Genomic DNA, 21,634 nt, shown 5'->3' on the forward strand with positions numbered 1-21,634 from the left:
TGGATGCTTCCTCCCCCCAACTACCATGATCCGAATTCTACCTTGCAGGCCTGGATAGGACAGAGGCTGTACACTGGTACATATGAGGGTTGGAGGTACAGGGAATCCAGGGTGGATGATACCTTCAGGACCAAGGGTGTGAGGGACGATGCTGGGAGAGTGGAGGGTGAGTGGGTTGGAAAGGGGGAACTGATTACAAGGATCCACATGTGACCTCTTCCCTGGGAGAGGGACAGCAGAGAAGGGGGGAAGGGAGACCCTGGATAGGGCAAGATATGACAAAATAACGAGGTATAAATTACCAAGGGCATATGAGGGAGGGGGGGAAAGGGGAGGGAGGGGGGAAAAAAAAAGAGGACCTGATGCAAGGGGCTTAAGTGGAGAGCAAATGCCTTGAGAATGATTGGGGCAGGGAATGTATGGATGTGCTTTATACAATTGATGTATGTATATGTATGGATTGTGGTAAGAGTTGTTTGAGTCCCTAATAAAATGTAAAAGAAGAAAAAAAAAAGAAATGGACTGGCTGGCAGTGAGATACACTAGCAAGGGAAACAGGCCAAGTGTGTATGTGATCCTTGTCCAAGGTCGGCAGCTGCCATCAGCTGCAGACAAGTGTTTTGTCAGATTGTAGGCTCCTTCCCCCCGCCCCCCCCCAAAAAAAACTTCTGAATTTCAAGTGCAATATCCATATGTGTAAATACTGGAAGCTAGAAATGTAGACAACATCTTAAAACACGGTTAGTCCAACAAAGTGCATCTAAGTTTGCAACCACTGGTTCCAGTTTGAGTGGTACAGGAAGCCAGGCCAGGGAAGTTCTCACAGGTAAGAACTAGCCTGAACCAAGTCCACATGACTTGTCTGTCTCTGGAAATACCAAAGGCATTCTCTTACTATTCATACAACTGTCACCCTGCACTATCACATAAATTCATCAAGGACCATCAAGGACTATTGCACCAAGTAAAAGACATAAGGTCCAATGACCTATGTTCGTGCAATTCAGACTTCTAATAAAGTATCTTCACCCTCGGGGTATATATATTTATTAACTGTCAAAAGCGTACTTACCAGCTATTTTTCCCTATCTACAGAGAAGCTTCAGTAATTGTTGAACACATACTTATTCACGGTTAATATCATTATTTTATGCTTGGTAGTTAATTAAATTTATACCCTGGAAAACCATTCTTTCCAGTGTGGAAACATTCAAAATTCTCCACATAAATGCTTCTTTTTTTACTTTACACATAGCAATTTAACATTTGAAAGGCCTTCACATCTGTTACATCACATTATACCTTTAAGATAGTTGATAAGTGACCTCAATTATAAATCCTATAAAACTTAAGAGAACATTCATGCAAGATGTATGCACTCAGGCTTTGTACCCACCACCCACCACTACCATTGAATTGATTTCACATCAGGGCAACAGTGCTACATAGAGTTTCCGAGACTGTAATTCTTTACTGGAGAAGACAGCCTCATCTTTCACCCTTGGTGGGGCTGGTGAGTTTGAACTGCTGACCTTGCAGTTAGCAAAACAGTGCTTTTCTTACCCCACTACCAGTGCTTCTTCAGCTTTGTGTGTATGATACGATGTACTTTATTCTGGGAAAGATACAATAGTTTCTCCCCAAATGGTCCTTTCTCCCTAGCCTGTGGCTTGTTCAAGGTTCAAAACGAAAGCTTGTTTTCCTTCCATGAGCCTTGGGATACACCACATTTATATCACACTCTGGTGTGTCTCACTGTTTGTGCACCTACCCCTTCTCTCCTTGCCCACTGTGTACCCCTGAGATGAGGAGCTTGCCCGTCCCCTGTTGGGCTAGCTGGCCTCGTGGTCAGGAACTGCTCTGGGTGAGCGCTCTCAGGAGTGGAGGGCCTCCCCTAACTTAGAGTTAAGTTCCAGCTCAAGCACTCAGAAGCCAGACATACCTGGTCTTGATTCTCATCATAATTAGACACTACCTGTGTGACCTTGGGTTCCTTTTTCTACCTCTTCAAGTTTGTGAGTTCCTCTAAAATCATTATTGTATTCATTTCCTAGGGTTGCCACCGCAAAGTGTGGTAGACTTGGTATTTAAAACAATAGGAACCACAGTTTGGGAAGACAGAATATGAAATCAAGAGTTTGCCAGGCAGAGGATATATGTATGTGTTTGCTTTGAAAGGTGCTCTGGTGGCCGAGTAGCCTACACAGGGGGCTGCCCCAACAGGAGAAACATGGGACTTCCTAGACCTGCAAAGGGCTCTAGTCTCGGAAACTCCTAGAGGGAGTTCTGTCCTGTCCTGTGAGACCGCTGTGAGTTGACATCAGCTCCATGGCAGTGAGTGAGTGAGTAAGTGAGTGAGTGAGTGAGTGAGTGAGTGAGTGAGTGAAAGAGTATGTGAGTGAGCATGTGTGTGAGTGAGTGAGCGAGTGTGTGAGTGAGTGTAAGTATGTGAGTGAGTGAGACTATGTGAGTGAGTGTGTGAGTATCTGAGTATGAGTGAGAGAATGAGCATGTGTGCGTGAGTGAGTGTGAGCGAGTGTGTGAGTGAGTGTGTGAGTATGTGAGTGTGAGAGAATAAGTGAGCATGTGTGTGAGTGAGAGTATGTGAGTGAGTGTGAGTGTGTATGTGAGTGTGAGTGAGAGAATAAGTGAGCATGTGTGTAAGTGAGTGAGCGGGTGTGTGAGTGAGTGAGAGTATGTGAGTGAGTGAGTGAGTGAATGAGCGAGCCCACTGCTTCTAGGGAGAACGATGAGACTTTCTGCTTCTGCGAAGTGAAAATGTACAGCCTTCGAAACTCACCAAGGCTGTTCTACTCTTACCTGTCTTGCAGGGTTGTTATGGATCAGAATCGGCTTGATGACAGAATAGTATATGTTTGTTTGCCTTTGCTGCAAATATCGCCATGACTGTTGTGGAGCATGCGGGGTGTGAAAACCCCTAGATAGAACCGATAGAACCACACTCCTTCAGGGACTAAGTCCCCAGGCATCAGGGACCCAGGGACCGTGATCTTAGGGTACAGCAAAGTTAATTGGCATCATAGAGTTCCCCAGGACAATGTCCTGCCTCCTCCTTAGGTGAGTGGTGCCTGGAGCCCTTCCTCCCCATTGGTGCAAATAAAACACATGGGAAAGAATCAGTCCAGTGGACAAATGGACAATGAAACTACTAGTCTCCACAACTCTGAGTCTAGAACTAGATGGTGCCCAGATTTAATTGCCAACTCTTCTGAAAAGCTCACATTAGAGCGTCGTAGATAAAGTAGGAGAAAAGTTGGAACAAAACTTAAAATCATACCAGAGACCAGGCAGGGTGACCGGCATACAGGTAGATGAGTGAAATTCCTAAGGCTCTATCCCATAGTCACGCTTCAGGTATGAAACTGAGCTCATCCACATGGTAGAATTAATCAACCATTTCTGAGCGAAAGGGCAGCATTTACCCAAAACCAAAGTTCGGCGTTAGGAAAGGAGAAGGCTTAAATAAGCCCAGGGACTTCCGGGAGGACGTGGGGCAAGTGATGGTACAAGAAGGGGATCGCAGTGGGTGAGCTGAAACAACTGTGTGTGGATGGTTGGTTGTAATCCGGATGGCCTGCTCTGTAAAGCTTCGCGATAGCATTCACAATAAAAAGTTAACGGAAGGAGCTAAATTCGCTAATATTAAAAGGGGACTTCATCAGGATCGAGTCCTTCTATAGGCCCCAGGGGCGGGTCGCCACAGGCCTCCATCAGCGGTGGGTTTTGCTTTTCAGTCGTTGGTTTGCAGACCCGTCACTCCAGGTGTTGCCTCCGTCTTCACCTCTGTTCCTCCGCTCTGCGTCTGGGTGTCTGTGAGCACTGTTCTGCCTCACATGGACGCGAGTCCTTAGAGAGAGGACCCACCTGACATGCAGGATGATCTCAGCTGGAACTCTAATGACACATGCAAAGATCCTCTTTCCTTAAAAGGTCTGTTCACAGGTTATCAGGAGGTGGAACCCAAACATGTGTTTTTTTTGGGGGGGTAGACGCAACTCAACCCCTTCTTCACAGATTTCACAGAGAGTATTAGTGTGAAAGCAAGAGGCTTCAGTGGCATGTGGTGCACAGTAGATAATCCATGGAGGCAGGGACCTTTCTCCCCGGTGCCTTTCTAGTTACTCCTCCCATTGCTGCCCCTTGACAGCCATCTGTCTGGTTAGCTACTCCTTGAATTCAACTTGATAACTCGGATTCCAGGAGTTCTGGTGTCCCAGTGGTTAAAATGCTGGGCTGCTGGCCAAAAGTCAGCCGTTTGAACCACAAGCCACTCTGCAGGAGAGAAAACCTGGCTCTGGGGCAGTGTCAGTTAGGGTCACTGTGAAAGGAAGCTGAATTAGCATCGCAGACTTGACTCGCTTTCACGGAAGAACGTGAAAGAACCAGACTTGCGATTGCTGCAGGTGCAGAAGTTTCTGTCCCTTGGTAGATGTGGGACGTTTGAGACTTGGTTTTCTTCAGTCAGGATGGTAATACTTAAAACTAGGCATTGCTGTTCAGAAGACTGAATGGGTGAGTGTAGAGGAGGCACCTAGAACGTTTCCCGGACGTGGTCAATATTCTGTTCACGCAGACCGCTCGTGTTATCGATGCTGGAACCCATTGTCGACCGTATCAGGCAGAGAGGAGCCTAAACTGACAAGAGCACAGCAAAAGCTGTGCCTCCCATACATGTCGGCGTGAAACGGCAGAGTTTGGGTCAAGCTGAGAAAATGGCATTTGAGGTCGCTAGAGCTTAGAGATTTGAAAACTACAAAGAAGTCACTCAGACCTGAAATTGTGATGCAGTCCCACACGATAGTCCGAGTCTTTATGCTCTCCTGTTCAGCTGGCTGGAGTGCGTGCTGAAAATAATTCCGAGGGCCCGACCTGTGCACAGAGCCTTCATTGTCTTCCTCACGTTCTGTGCCATGTCCTGAAAGCACACGGCTGTTTGTCCGAGGTCTCCCCAGCAACTCCCTAGGAGGAGAATCCAGCATCTTCTAGGTCTAACGGGCCTACCAGGGATTGGCAAACTCTTTAAAGGACCAGACAGCCAGTATCTTAGGGTGTGTAGGCCACGTATCCAGAGTCTCTGTGGCATCTTCTCCTTTTATTTGGTTTTTTGTTTTTTTTCTGGTCTTTTATAACCTCTTAAAAGTGCCAAAGTCCTTCTTGGAGGAAAATAGGCCCCAGATCAGACTGAGCCTGCTTGCTGACTCCTGCTTCAGACCAAGGAAGGGGCACGAAGTGAAAGAGGTCTTCGAAGCTCACGGTCCTAAGAATAAACAGCCCTGTCCTTTAGGGGAAAGGAAAAAGCACTCTCATCCTTAGTTGGTTTGTTTTTAAATATTAAAGACATTTGTGTGGGTATCATTACTTCATGCATTGGGCCCCTAACTCTAAGGACAGCAGTTCGAAACCACCACAAGAACGATGAGGCTTGCCACGTCTGTAAAGATCTACAGTCTCAGAACCCCACAGGGGCAGTTCTGCTCTGCCCAATAAGGTGCCCGGGAGTCAGAATTCAGAATCAAGTTAATGACATGGAGTCTGAGATTTTCAAGTCAGGTTTTAGACTCGCTGCCTTTCCCATTGGGAAATGTCAAGGAACATTGTAGAGACTTCCGAAGTGAAATATCACATAAGAAGGAACTATGTGAAAGAAATATTTAATCCCAACATGCAAACACCCCAGTGGCAGCGTTTCACCATATGTAACGTTTCACTCGTCCCTGTGGACGTTGGACGCATGCTTAAAAACCATTAGGGGTTTTCCTCTAGGTTCCCATCTAATATTCCCCAACAGTTCAGTGGGGTTTATTTTGTTCTTTGTATTTTCCACAGGACTATGACTTAAGCCAGCTCCAGCAGCCGGACACGGTGGAGCCTGACGCCATCAAGCCTGTCGGAATCCGCCGACTGGACGAGCGGCCCATCCATGCAGAACCCCAGTACCCTGTCAGGTCCGCAGCCCCTCACCCTGGGGACATTGGGGACTTCATTAACGAGGTAAAAGAGGACACCCCTTAAAGGGGGGTTGTCTGGTGTTGTTTTTTCAATGCTGTCAGAATCTGTCGACCTCAGATTCTTTACAATATAGCTACAGGGGTGCTTAAAATGTACTCATCTCTCAAGCTTGCCTTTGTGGGACAGTAAACGTGGCTTCAGTTAAAAGAATATGTTTACTTGCTGATGAGCCAAAGAGAGCTCTATCAGTCAATGTTCTGCATTAGTAAAACTGCATTCACCATCTATTATCTATTAGTCACTCCCAGGATGATTTTCCCCCTTAGATTACAAGTAATAAGCTAACAAATCATTAGTAAATTCTAATTTCACTATCATTCCCCGGTAAAGGTAATCATGGTCCGTCTTCATTTCCTCACACGGTGCTCTTTGCGTCTCGCCCATGTGAGAATTCAGTGCCTACCAGACGACTAGAGAGTCCCATCAAATGAGATTAGTTGGCAGAGCAGCTAAATTAAATATTATGTAAGTGATTTAAATACTTGTCTAGTTGAAGAGTTTTAAGAGCTCTGCAAGAGGAGGCAAATTCTCTGTTGAGTATGACAGATATGATTTTCCATGTCACAATTAATATGGCGTTCCTTTTTACTCGTCGCTGACCAAGAGTTCCGCTGCTACATGGAATGTGCAAGTTTTACAGCAATACGATGTGTGTGGCTTCTTCTGATCGTGTGTATGGTCTTGCTGCATTTTCACTTGTGAATGCCTTGTTCTACGAATCACAACGTAGTCCATGTTGATACTGATTGTGATGAGGTAGCCGGACCCCTGTCCTCTGGCCATAACCTGGCTCTCAAATATCTCCAAGGTCAGAATTGGTTCCACTGCATTTCAAAGTGGACGATTGATCATCAGACATGTGCTGATAAGACTCTTCGTATTCTTAGGTTTCCTTCAGATGGTGGTATAGTATATGCACACAACCACCCTGCCTCAGTTCTTTGGATGCACTTAAAGATGGTAGAAAGAAGTTTGCAAACGAAGTTGGTATGACTACCTGTCTCTCTAGTAACTGCACACTACTCTCCATTCCTTAAATATATGTTGCTCTCTGAGCCCATGTATGGAATAGGTACTAATTTATGTTCTAGTAAAAGGAGATGGAAGACAAAAATAAGCAAGCTCGTGTAATCCTCTGTGAGCTATGTACTGACTCACAGTCTCAGAAACCCAGAGGAGGTCGCTATGAGTCAACCTTGACTCAGTGGCAGTGAGATTTATGTATAATCCTGATTAAGGGAATTTGCTGCTATTTACTCATCTGGCCAGATCTCTTAGAATATGTAAGAATGTCTGATGACTATGCTGCTAATGTATCTTTTGTCTCTGTGCTAAATTACTGTTATGCTTATTTGGCTGTTACTTATGAAATGCAGGGAATCTTTTCAATGTTAGTGTCGGATTTTGTTATTGTTTTAACTAAGAATTCTGGCTTCTGGGGAATTCAGCAAATACTTACTGTGTCTGCCTGCCCCTCTCAACGTTGGCATGACTTGGTATTCCAGCTCTGATCCTCTTTCCTCAATGATAACACTCAAATTCCTAAGCATCGTTGAGAAGGCCTTTCATAATGTGATTTCTGCCTCTTCCCCAAACACATCCGTTTCCTGGTCTGAAGCTACAATGAACTACTTGAATTTCTTCGGAATCATCACACTTCTGAACATAGAGTAACTTGCGCCCTGGTCTTCTTGACCACCCGGAGAGTTCCCCTGAGCCCTTAATTCCGCTCAAACATTCCCTTCCCTGTGAAGCCCCCCTTCGTAACTTCTGGCAAGCATTCCAAAGACGATCCCTCTGAGGTGCTTCTCAACATGCCTTATGTCCTCGGCCATAGCCTCCACCTGTGTGTAGCTGTCACTGGGCCTCTCACACTGGAGTGTGTGAGCTCTCTCCAGGATGGGGATGAGTGCTTGGTTATCCTTGTGGCCTGAGCGAAGTACATATAACCTAGATCTTAGGTTTTGCTATATCAAGAGCTCTACGTACCATGACAGGGGTATAGGGCATGAGGCTTGGAGCAAAGGCATTTTTGCATCGATTGGCGTCCAGAAGAACCAAACTGAAGCTTTCCATCTCATCGGTGCTAATTGCCTTTAGAAGATGACGCTATCCGGCGCTCTGCGTTTCTGTTCTGAGCGGTTATTTTCACTTTGAGTCTGCGTGCGATTGTGCACAGGCAGCGATTTCATTTTACTTCACAGGATCATTTCGCGTTCTCTCCAGCAGATAGAGAAGAATATCACATTATTAGGATTTAGTTGCCCTGTCTTCTCAATGGTACAGTGGAAAGAGCTGCAGTAGGAATTTCCATAGAGAACGCCTTCTCCCTGAGGAGTGCCCAAGTTCACGGCTTACAGGTGGCACAAGAAACACGTGGTTATGCTCATGACCAGCTTGATTCCAAACAACCGACTTGCAAGTTACCTTCTAGAATGGAATTGATTGATAATTTGAGGGCTATCTACCTACCTTAAAAGTGGATCATTTTGGAAACATCTTGAGCTTGGTTTAGGATCATGCCTGCTGTGTGTAAGATAACTGCCAGAAATATGTAGATAAGAAAAATAATTACACATAGAGACTGTCTTGGTTTATGTCCCCTACATTGTTGCACATATGATCTGAAAAATGTAAAAGTCCCGGCATCTAGTTTATGTGCCGCATATAGGTGGCCCTGCTCCAGCTTGCACCCCTCCCAGTGAGGCAGGCGTCGCTGGTAAATGGGTGCTGGTGTCCATTTGTATGCTGTTCGTTTTGCCTGGATTGCCCCAAGTCCCTCAATCTACATCTGATTTCCTTCCATGAGTCTTGGGCTCCCCCAAAGGGCCTTGCACACAGAGTTTCCCATCAGTGGGATGCTATTGTACTCACAACTCAAGTGCCTTTATAATCCCTTCACAACAGTCACCCCAAGGTTCCATTCTGCCTCCCTAAGCCGTTCTGTGGTCCAGTGTAAGAGGCATATCTCCCTGGAGCTTCATTGTGGGTGGAACAGGATGACTTGGGGCATAAGTGAATGGGTGAAAGACTCAATTTTGAGGGTCATCCAAACATGAGTATTGACTTCATGAAATGGAATGTGATCGCCAGCTAGGGACATCTGATTGCAAGACAGAGAAACAAGAATAAATGCAGGGATAGATGCAGGGTAATCCAGTTAGACACTGGAAGGAAGTCGAGGGGCCGAACAGGTCACAGAGTACACTTATACAGTGGGTTTCAAGGAAATGAGAGACAGCTCTTTGTAAGGGGTCCCACCTCCTGTAGGAGAAATCCAAGGTGTGCAAGCTGGGAAAAGTCAGCCACTGATCTCACCATCTAGGACACAGTATAACATTTGTTCCTGATCTTCCTGTAATGGGACAAGTAAAAATAAATAGAATCGCTTCAAAAAGACACTCTGAAAGAATTCAAGTACATTCTATAAATCCATTTAAAGTGTGCACATGTATTTATCTCCAAGACGTAATTGATTTAACTCTTGAGTACAGATGTTCCAAAAGAAGGCTAATGTAGTGATTGTAACTGAAGTGTTTTTTTAGATGCGAGGAACAGGTAAGTTCATGAGAACCTTTTCTACTTTGTTTACTTAAAGAGCGCATGAATGCCACCTTGAATCTTAAAGGTTATAACGATATTTCCTTCCAGGCTATTGGTTGGAGTAAAATAAGTCAAACGTTTTCTTTGCAGTTTCAGCCATAGAGCTTTATTCTATTTTGAAGATCTTAAATATGACCTTCAAACAGTGAGAAGTTGAAACAAATTTTTAATCTCAGCCTAACAGTAGATATTAGCATATCTCCAATAACTTTATTAATCCTATGTATCTCTTTATCATAGAAGAACAAAAACCAAATGCATATTCCTTTTGAAAGACCTTTTGATTAAAATCAGTTAAAATGTATGGAAGTTTCTTTTATAATAAGTTGTTTGAACTAAAGTTTAAAAGTGTGCTTTTTTGTCCCGTTGATTGAATTTAATCCCTAGTCTTTAAAGAGAAATCTTTATTCATACTTCCTGAGGTGGAGTGTGTATTTGAGTTCAAATCTAGCTGCCTTACCTAAGAGCCAAATGACCTATGATAAATTATTTAGCCTCTTGGATTAGTTTCCTTATTTGTGAACAGAACAATAATAAACCTCCTTCTAAAGATTCAAGATAAAATTATTTGATTCCTTTAGAGTGCTCATTGAGGACACATAGTAAAACCTCTTAATTGTTATTACTATGGTTTTAATTATTATTATCAGTAAGTCATCTTTCAGGAGTAAACGCTGACTACTGACCCCTAGTTATAAATAAAGCCATTAAAATCCTCTCCTTCCAAGAAGTTGCTGTAAGTAAAATAGATTGCCAAGAAGTGAAGGGACTTTATCAGCCACAGGAAAATTCTATAAAGAAAATATAGTATTCTTTTATGTCCTCAGCGATGTTAGCTTCTGCTAAAAGAGGTTGCTAACGTGGAGAAATTAAGGGCAAAAAAGCCAAGTCCGAGACTTAGCTTCGAAAATGCACAGTGTTCATCATGTATCAAATCTTTGCTGCTTGCTGTACGCCAGCACTGTGCTGGACATCAGGATGCTAACTAAAGACCAAACAACTGTTGCAGAAAGGGATGTCACAGTCGAATGCAATCGAATCAGGGTAGTCAAGGCAGAGAGCAAGTCCCTCTGTATCGCACAGGGCAGGGATTACTCTCAGTCATGCTTGGAAAACCCCGCCTTTGGAAGTGATGATTGGCTTTAAAGGACGGCTAGATGGCTGCTAATCAGTTGAAAAAGTATACTAGGGGGCACTGAGAAGAAAGGGAATTAATTACATTTCAGCTAAAAGGAAGCGGATAGGAAAAGGCTGTGGCATCACAGGAACTTTGGGGTGGTGTTGGCGGTTACCATCAAGTGAGTCCAACTCATGGGAACCCCTGAGTGCAGAGTAGAATTGCCTCACCGGGTCTCCAAGGCGGGGACCTCTCAGAAACACATCATACGCCTGTCTTCTGAGGATCCCCTGGAGGGACTGTAGCAGCTCGGTTCTTAACCCTTTGTGCCACTCCCTGAGCCCACTGCCAGCAGGTGGTTTCCAAATCAGCATAATTAGGTACAAAGTTCCCAGGGCGGCAAACTGGCAAATCTTTGGGGGATGGGGTGGGGGGATAGCCTCAGCTTTCTCCCAGGAAGTGGCTTGTAAGTTTGAACCACTGACCTTGGGGTTAGCAGCCTTGAGTTAACACAGGGCAGCTCCTTTTGTGCCACCCAGTGGTCTGTTTATCTGGGCAGTGACCAATAATTGCTCTTGCTGGGCCTGAGGAAAGCTGAGATGGGAAAGGTGGGCCAGGCTATGTTTACCAAATCCTCTCCTAAGGAATTTTGACTTTATCCCATCGGTTTCCCAAATATCAGGCATTTGAGTAATGCCGCCTAGTTTTATTTTTTTCTACATCTGACCACATATTCTATAATTGTTGCTTACATTGGTAATGCATTTTTTAAAATCAGGGTGTTTATTGAATTTTTAGCAGTTTCAGCAACAACAATCCACATATCTTACATTTCAATAATCCAGTCACATTCCTAATAGTTGTGCAGCCGTCAGTGCTATCAATTCCAGGATATTTCTTCTTCCTTGTACTCGTTGTTAGCTCTCCATTTCCTCTGACATGTGAAACTATTCATCCAATTCTTACCTCCATAGGTTTGCCTATTCTGGGTTTCATATACAGAAAAACATACAAAATTCAAGAAAATGCAAACAAATGTACCTAAAACAATGATAGAATGAAATAGAAAAACCTGGCTCAAAAACAAAGTAGAAAATATCAAAAGCTGGAGAAATGTTACATTAGATCGAGAGGAAATCACATGATAGGGTGTCACATTTCGATCTGACTACAAGTGTAGTCATCCACCTGCAGTGTACGCTGATACAAGGCCCTTCCCATCACTGGTCCGGAGTGGTCCATGGGATTCACTTGAGGCTTAACCAGCAAAGAGGACCCTGCAAATGGATTGTGGGCTTTCACTGTTATCCATAACTGTCCCGACCCACGGGAACTGCAGACACGAGAAATGGAAACAAGACAGTAGCCTGATCAAGTCTTATTTATTGAGTGGAAAGGTACAGCTTATATAGGCCAGCAATGGAGGAAGCAAGCTGCAGCTGTTTCCCTGAGAACAGTAAGTGGGGGAAGCAAGATGCAGGTGTTTATCTGTAACCATTACACACATGTTTACCCAAGGTTGCAAGCAGTTTATTCCAGGAACAGTGACCGCAGATAGAATTGTACAGACAGATGGAGAGTTCCTTAACTATATCTGGCAAGATAAGGATGTCAAACATAGCTGCAGTGCTCTGTCACATAGGCTGGGGTAGAAGAATACTCAGAGCTCAGGTTAATAAATTCCAAGTAGTGGCCGGGCCTCAGGGCTCTGGACACATAACCTCCTGCAAAAAGAAAAAAAAAATGTACTCAGAATTTAGGCTCTAATACTGTTTCCCCTTCCAGGTATGGTTATTATTATTTATAATTTTGGGATCCACGTAGGACTGGTGTGCCCTTAGCTGACCCCTTACTTAGATGGATGCCTGTTTTTTAAGATCCCCGGATGTTATTCTTTCTGATAGCTGGGCACCATCTGCTTTCTTCACCACACTTTGCACTAGCACCGACCTTCACTGATCACTTCAGGGGGCAGGCACTGAGCAGGGACATGTCGAAAGAGCTCCTTCTTCTTAGATTAAGGCTATGATTAGGTCATCGATTTTTAATTTAATGTTAAAGGGGAACTTTTTTCCAACTATGTGTACATCAATTGAAAAACATCTTTCATATCCCAGTGTTTGCAAAACAGTATTTCAGGTGATGAAGAGCAATCAGAAGATTTTACCCGGGGAGTGATGTCAAACAGTGTTTGAGAAAGACACCAATCAGAGTCTTTTTAGGACAGAGGCAAGAATAGCGCTGGGGACAGGAAGACCCAAGAAAGAGGCTTTTTCTGTGGTCCAGGCAGGATATAATGAGGCCCAAAACAGACAGAGTCACCGAGGTTTCAGACGGCAGTGAATTTAAGAGAATCAATAGAACCTCTTTCCTCTTATATCTCTTATCTTTTCCCTCACTGAAGAACTCGAGATTTGATGGTTCTTGTAAAAGCATATATAAAGCACAAGATCAGATGTCTATAAATATCAGCTCACCACGAATCCAGCCAGAGCTGCCTTTGCAGAGGAGACTGAAACTATAGCAGTCAGTTCACATGTCTCCAGAGAGTTCAAGATCTGCCTCTGCAGGAAAATTGAACCCAGCACCTACTTTTTCGAAAGCCAGTCAAGCTGTGGTGGGAAGAAAGAAGCGCACATGACGTGTCAGTGGACAGCAGTGTGTTACCCGACGCGGGAGATGGAGTTCACACCTGAAGAATCAGGCTCGCCCGGGAAGGAGAGTTCTGTTTTTTTCTGTTGGGGGAAAGGAGAAATATTTAGCCCAGCCACCTTGCTGCTCCACACACGGTCCCCATCCGTTTCTCTTGACAATGACCCTTTTGGAACAGCTGCAAAATGACCAAGAATTTACATAATGTCATTTTCAAAAAGTTATATTTTATTGTCGGATAAAGCTCAGTCCTGTCCAAGTGGAAGACACTTAGAGGCTTTAACCTTCTGCCTGGACGGATGGTTTCCTTCAAAAGTCTTGAAAAGTTCAGTGGTTTTTGCCTTTTTTGTAATTATGAAACCTGAAGACAGCATGAGATGCTCTGGCAGGGCACAGTGATCGCCAGTGGATTGTATAATCATGAACTGCTTTTGTTAAAGGAATTTTAAAAACCCACGGAAACTCACTGCCAGCAAGGCTCTCCCAACTCAGAGTGACCTTATAGGACAGGCTAGAACTGCCCCTGTGGGATTCCAAGGCTGTGACTGTCAAAGGAGTGGAAAGCCTTGTCTTCCTGGGCCAGTGGTTTCAAGCTGCTGAACTAGGGGTTAGCAGGCCAACAAGTAACCAAGCTAAGCAAGAAGTCAAGGAAGTTCTGAAAAGAAAGCGAGAAAAAGAATGGAAGATAATCTTTTGGAGAACCCCAACAGGAATATAAGAATAGGCCATCAAAATCTTGACGCAGTTAAAAGAAAGGGTAGATTGATTTACAGCCTCAGAAATCCAAAGTGGCAGTTCGGTGCTATGCTCTCTGAGTTGCTGCCCTCCGGCCTCTGACTTCCTCTTCCCTCCCTTCCATCAGTGCCATCAAAGTTTGCCGGTGTTGTCGTTTAATATGGAAGCCTTTTCTTGATTGTTTTCTAATTGGGTGTCCTACAAAATCTACCCCTTTGTGATTGAATAATTTCAATAGAATGCCTTCTAATGTGACCAGACGTCATGCGGTGTCTCACAGGCTCATCATTCTTTGAGGCTGCATCATTTCTCTGGCTGGGGAATGTTGAATGGTCATGGACTACCAAAGGAGCAAGCAGGTACCGCAGAGGGAGGAGCAGCCTCGGGGTCCCCTGTACGCAGGGATGCTGAGGCTTTGTCTCGTGGGCTGGAAGCCTCTGAGGAGGAACTAGTCCCTGGAGAAGAACGCCATGCCGGGTGGATTAGAAGATCAGCGAAGAACAAAGAAGGATCCAATCAATGAAGTGGATTGACGCAGTCGCTGCAATCATGCGCTCAAACGGAGTGACAAGGGTGAAATGTGCACAGGACGGAGCAGTTTCTTCTTTGTTGAACCTGGGGTCACTGTGCATCTGAATCTTCTTGACAGCACCCAGCAAGACACAGGGGCCAACCTATTACCAACAATAATAACATCTGTTCACGTCTTCCAATAGCTTTCATGTTTTCTGTTGTGTTAAAAGCAAAAAATTACTTAATGAGCAACTTTCCTTTTCTTGTAATCACATCTGTCTTCTAGTTGTCTATTGAAGTACTTGTGAATTCAGATCAGACACTACGCCCCTTCCTCTTTGAACTCTTAACTCTCGTTGCTCTTCTGAATGAATCTTTTGTTTTGCCAGCATCCTGATTTTTAGGATGCTGCTATGTCTTTATCATTTGCTTCATAGCCTATTAATGTCTGTTAGGCAGGACTGCGAGCTTGTGGAGCACCGAGGTACCCTCATCCCCATGCCCCTCTTTTTACGTTTAATTTCTATTAAACACATTAATTGTCAGAATTATTGGACCCTGACTCTGAACTCGATTTCAAGGCCCTTGGTATGATTTCATGTAACTTACATTACCTATAATTACTCATTCAAACTGGTCTCGCCTCATGGACGCAGGTGTACATACAGACTTGTTAATAGTAGTTCTTGTTCTGTAAATGTTTGAATACATTTTTATAGTACTTACATAATACAACTTAAAAAACCTCTTTTATGTTCAGCAAATGTAGTAATATAAATATTCTTTAAACTAAAATATCTCTTAAAAATACATCATCTTACTGGGGGCTCTTACTTATAACAGTCTATATTATTGTAACAATCTATACATCCATTATACCAAGCAGACATGAACAATTGTTGGAATCAACAGTGTCTAAACATTATCTTTCTTCTTGAGCCCTTTGATATCAGCTCCTCTTATTTTCCTCCCTCTTCCACCTTGCCATCCATGCAAGCCTTTAATATATCATGTATTGCTATTATTATTGATACATGTCATTCACTGCCATTCTGTTTCCCTTCACCTACCATCCTGGCATTCATCCCCCTTGAGAGGTTAGTCTGCCATCATTGCTATTTCCCCACTGCCCCTTCCCCAACCCTCCTGGAATTGTTACTTCCATTACTGATTCTGAGGGGATTTGTCTTTCCTGAATTCTGTATATTGAAAGCTCTCTTCAGTGCCCCTGTCTGCACACCAGTCTCACGGGATTTGCGAGGTAGGACTGAGATCATAATAGTGGGGAGAGGAAGGATTAAAGAACCAAAGGAGTGTTTTGTTGGTGCTAAACTGACCCCCTGTGGGCACTTTCTCCTTTATGCATCCCCTCTCTTCTGGAATGTCCAGTTGTCCACAGATGGGCTCTGAGTCTCTACCTTGCCCCTTCTCCATCACCTCTGTGAGGTTGTTTATTTTTGAATTTCTGATGACTGTTCTTCGATGGGGGCTTTGTTGCTTCCCTGATAGATGGCCGCTTGTTTGGCTTCAAGCTCTTAAGACCCCAGATGCTATATCTTTAATAGCCGGGCACCATCTGCTTTCTTCACCACATTTGTTTATGCACCTGCTTTGTCTTCAGCGATGGTGTTGGGGCCATGGACATCATCCAGTGCCACCTTATTAGAACAAAGTGTTCTCGTGTTGAGAAAATACTTAAGTTGAGGCCTAGAGTCTGTCCACTGCCCTAATATATTACCATATGAATGTAGGTATATAGCCCAATGCCTCTATTTTATGTGTTAATATATTTACATTTGTACACCTCTGTGTATACCTCTATAAATTGTTTTGCTTGCTAGTTCTTTCCTCTATTCCCTTTTACCTTCCTCCTGTCCCGCTATCACGTTCAACCCTCATTTGCCTCTCAGTAATTCCTCATCACTAGATTTCGGCTGCTCCACCACTACCAGGGACTCTGTGTCCCCCTCTCTGTCGATTTTAGATCCATAACTGTTCCCCTGTCCGTGACCTTGTTTGTTCACCACCTACTCCCCCCACCGCCTCCTCCTCAAAGGTCCCCAGATCCATCAGTCCTGTTGCTTTCTCCTTGGGCTTGCTTCTCATGCCTATTTTTAAAAATCATTTTATTAGGGATTCATATAACTCTTATGAAAATCCACACATACATCAATTGTGTAAAGCACATTTGTACATTGATTGCCCTCATCATTCTCAAAACATTTGCTCTCCACTTAAGCCCCTGGCATCAGGTCCTCATTTTTCCCCTCCCTCTCCGCTCCTATCCCCCCTCCCTCATGAACCCTTGATAAATAATAAATTATTGTTTTGTCATATCTTGCCCTGCCTGACGTCTCCCTTCACCCACTTTTCTGTTGTCTGTCCCCCAGGGAGGAGGTCACATATAGATCATTGTAATCTGTTTCCCCTTTCCAACCCACCCCCCTTCCCCCACCCAGTATCGCCACTCACACCACTGGTCCTGAAGTGATTATCAGCCCTGAATTCCCTGTGTTTCTAGTTCCTATCTGTACCAGTGTACATCCTCTGGTCTAGCCAGGCTTGCAAGGTAGAATTCGGATCATGATGGAGGCAGGGGGAAGGAAACATTTTAGGAACTAGAGGAAAGTTGTATTTTTCATCATTGCTACGTCACACCCTGTCTGGCTCGTCTCCTCCCCGAGACCCTTCTCTAGGGGAATCTCCAGTGGCCTACAAATGGGCTTTGGGTCTCCACTCCGCACTCCCCACCTCATTCACTATGGTAAGATTTTTTTTTTCTGATGATGCCTCACACCTGATCCCTTCAACACCTCGTGATCACACAGGCTGGTGTGCTTCTTCTATGTGGGCTTTATTGATTCTGAGCTAGATGGCCGCTTGTTTAGCTTCAAGCCTTTAAGACCACAGATGCAATATCTTTTGATAGCCAGGAACCATCAGCTTTCTTCACCACATTTGCTTATGCACCCATTTGTCTTCAGTGGTTGTGTCGGGAAGGTGAGCATCATAGAATGACAATTTAATAGAAGAAAGTATTCTTGCATTGAGGGAGGACTTGAGTGTAGGCCCAATGTCCTTCTGCTACTTTAATACTAAACCTATGAATAGATGCATATAGATCTATTTCCCCATCCTAATATATCAATATATTTGCCTATGTACATGTCTTTATCTAGACCTCTATAAATGCCCTTTGCCTCCCAGCTTTTTCCTCTATTTCCTTTGACTTTCCTCCTGTCCCACTATCATGCTCAGTCCCCACCTGGGTTTCAGCAATTTCTCTTGATTACATTACCCTTGATCATGTCCTACCAGGCCTCCCACACCCTTCTCATGACTAATTTGGATCACTTATTTTTCCCTTGTCCCTGGGTTTGTTAACATCACTACCTTTCCCCCCACCTCCCCCTCTCCCATGTCCCCCCAGAACTGTCAGTCCTGTTGTTTTCTCCAGATTGTTCATCCAGCCTATCTTATTTAGACAGACCTGTGGAGATAATAACATGCACAAAAACAAGGTAGAGCAAAACCAAGCAACAATATACAATAAAACAACAACAAAAAATACACAACAAGGAAGAAAAGCTTGTAGTTAGTTCAAGGATTGTTCGTTGGCCTTTATGAGTGTTTTCCAGTCCAGTCTGTTGGGGCACCACACCCTGACCCCAAAGTCCACCTTCAGCATTCCCTGGGGACCTCGCTGCTCCACTCCCTGGCTGTTCTGCTACACCCCTTAGTATTTTTCCTCAGTGTGGCTGGATCAGATTGGGTGCAATTCTCACACTGTCAGCGATGTTGTCCCCTGTAGAGCTATGGGTCACGAAGGCCGTCATGTCTCATAGTGGGGCTGGCCATGTAGTCCTCCCTGTGGACTGACTGCTCTAATTGAGATCATTGTCCTCAAGGTCTGGTGGGCCAGGATTTGCTCCGCTCTCTCCTCCTCCCCCTTCATCAGCATCCATGTGCTCTGATCAGATATGTCCCTCTCCCGGAGCTACAAATTCAATGTTGTCCTTTGAAATAAATTCTTCTGGTGGGAGGGCAGGTGTCTACTTAGTATTTGGGATTCAGGCCGGTCCCCCAGACCTCTCCACTGGTTCCCTAAACCTATCTTATATAGATAAACCAAGTAGAAACAATCAAGACAAAACACCAACCAAGCAACCACAACAGCAACTATATATATATATGTGTGTGTGTGTATGTGTGTATATATATATGTATATATTTATATTTACCTTCATTAAAATCAATAAAAAATAAAATTCTTTAATAATATTAACTGGGCATCAAATGCAATGGATTATGCTATTTAAGCCGCCTTCTCTGCTTCATATGCTTATTTATCCATTCATTTTCACCCCCTGTCAAACACATCTCAGTTAATACACACACACACACACCAGCATATGACAGGACACTGTTTCCTTCTGCTGTGCATAGGGCCACTATGGGTCAGAATCGGCTGGAAATCACGTAATATACTAGAGTATAAAATCACATGACCAAGAAACACAGGCTGCCTTGTGGGTTCTGAGTTGAGCTGCTAACTGCAAGGCAGCCATTGGAGACTCCTCAGTGCTCGGTGGAAGGCAGATGTGGGGAGACCGTCTGCTTCCGTAAAGATTTGCAACCTCAAAAACCCGCAGGGGCACTCCGACTCTGTCTTACAGGGCCACTAGGTGTTGGAATGAATTCGATGGCAGTGAGTTTTTTCAGTTCCTTGTATGCTTTGGCCTCCCTGAACTTGACTCCTTAAAGTGTCTTTGCAGAAGAAAGATGCATGCTCTTGAATGACTTTCAAACATCACAATAAATCGAATTTGTATGTTGCGAAGCAGTTTTGTGTAGCTCTCATTAAATTTCTGTTTTCTTCCCGGTTTTTTAGGGCCTGAAAGCTGCTGACAATGATCCCACCGCTCCACCGTATGACTCCCTCTTAGTCTTTGACTATGAAGGCAGTGGGTCCACTGCTGGGTCCTTGAGCTCCCTCAACTCCTCCAGCAGTGGCGGTGAGCAGGACTATGATTACCTGAACGACTGGGGGCCGCGGTTCAAGAAGCTCGCCGACATGTATGGCGGAGGGGATGACTGAACTTCAGGGTGAACTTGGTTTTTGGACAAGTACAAACATTTCAACTGATATTCCCAAAAAGCATACAGAAGCTAGGCTTTAACTTTGTAGTCTACTAGCACACTGCTTCCTGGAGGCTTTGGCATAGGCTGCAAACCCATTTGGGCTCAGAGGGAATATCAGTGATCCAATACTGTTTGGAAAAACACTGAGCTCAGTTACACTTGAATTTTACAGTACAGAAGCACTGGGATTTTACGTGCCTTTTTGTACCTTTTTCAGATTGGAATTAGTTTTATGTTTAAGGCTTTAATGGTACTGATTTCTGAAATGATAAGTAAAAGGCAGAATATTTTGTGGTGGGAGCAGTAAGTTAAACCATGATATGCTTCAACATGCTTTTGTTACATTGCATTTGCTTTTATTAAAATACAGAATTAAAACAAAACGAAAAACTCATGGAGCAATTTTATTACCTTGGGAGATGAGGCCATGAGATTGGAAGATGTACATTTACTTCTAGTTTTAGACTTTAGACTTGATTTTGGTTTTTTTTCCCCCACTAAAATCTTAAAACTTAAGCAGTCATTTGCAAATAAAGGGAGTTTTCATATCACCAATTTGTAGCAAAATTGAATTTTTTCATAAACTAGAATGTTAGACACATTTTGGTCTTAATCCATGTACACTTTTTTTATTTCCTGTATTTTTTCCACTTCACTGTAAAAATGGTGTGTGTACATAATGTTTTATTGGCATAGTCTATGGAGAAGTACAGAAACTTCAGAACATGTGTATGTATTATTTGGACTATGGATTCAGGTTTTTTGCATGTTTATATCTTTCGTTATGGATAAAGTATTTACAAAACAAAGTGACATTTGATTCAATTGTTGAACTGTAGTTAGAATACTCAATTTTTAGTTTTTAATTTTTTTTCAATTTTAATTTTTTTTCTGTTTGGGGAGGGAGAAAAGTTCTTAGCACAAATGTTTTACATAATTTGTACCAAAAACAAAAAAAATACAAAAATAAAAAAAAGTGTGAGAGAAAAGAAAAGTGAGGGGTGGCCTGACACTGGTAGCACTACTGTGTGTTTAAAAAAAAAAAAAAAGGGAGGAGGAGGAGGAGGAAAAAGAAAAAAAAAAGCTTTTAAACGGGAGCAACTTCTGACAACAGCTTTGCCTCTGTATTGTGTACCAGAATATAAATGACACACCTCTGACCCCAGCGTTCTGAATAAAATGCTAATTTTGGATCTGGTGACTGGTTTGAACTTTTTCTTTTCTCCTTGAGCTGCTTTGGATGGTGTAGAAATCCCAAGTCCTGGATTTTCATTGAGAATAACAGTACAGAAATATGCATTTGTTCTTGCGCTGTTCAACAGTGAAAGCCTTGCCATGACAGCTGTCAACAGCGAGCAGCAGAGAATCAGGTGGGATCTGCTAATCACCATAGAAGAAACACAGCAAGTAAGGCAGGAATAGACTGGCCTGATGGCGTGGAAAACCACGTACTGTCACATCAGTGAACTGTGGCGTGATGCTAAAAAATGACCTATGTGTTAACCCTCTTGGCTCAAGCATTTACTCATGCCAACTCTGTTTTATATGCTTTTCCCATTAAGTCAGCAGCGCAGGGAAACCTCAGTAGGATGGGCACAAGACTGGGTCCGGGAAGCTGCGGTCGACACCTTGAATGCCCACATGCAATTCCTTGAAGCCATTGTTGTATCTACTTAGTGAAACAGGTCGATTTGCTTTAGTTTGAGTAAAGTCATAGAGGACAAAAAAAAAAGTGCCGATCTTACTAAATTTGGTAGAAGTCTTCACTTACCTTCACTGTGGTCCGTGAAGGAGCTCTCTGTTCACATCATCGCCATCACTGTGCCATAGAGGCTTAGGATG

The 21,634-nt window shown here is 43.7% G+C and overlaps 1 protein-coding gene across 1 annotated transcript in view; it reads left to right on the forward strand.

The window, feature by feature from the left end:
- CDH2 (cadherin 2) overlaps window positions 1–20,985 on the forward strand; it is a 256,551-nt gene extending 235,566 nt beyond the window's left edge. Inside the window, exons 15-16 of the mRNA XM_075533054.1 lie at window positions 5,848–6,012; window positions 19,542–20,985. Of these exons, the coding sequence (XP_075389169.1) occupies window positions 5,848–6,012; window positions 19,542–19,748 (372 nt within the window). The 3' untranslated portion in view covers window positions 19,749–20,985. The remainder of the gene's footprint in view (window positions 1–5,847; window positions 6,013–19,541) is intronic.
- Window positions 20,986–21,634: the final 649 nt, after the last annotated feature.

The sequence above is a fragment of the Tenrec ecaudatus genome, chromosome 15, assembly GCF_050624435.1.
Source record: "Tenrec ecaudatus isolate mTenEca1 chromosome 15, mTenEca1.hap1, whole genome shotgun sequence".
NCBI lineage: Eukaryota > Metazoa > Chordata > Mammalia > Afrosoricida > Tenrecidae > Tenrec > Tenrec ecaudatus.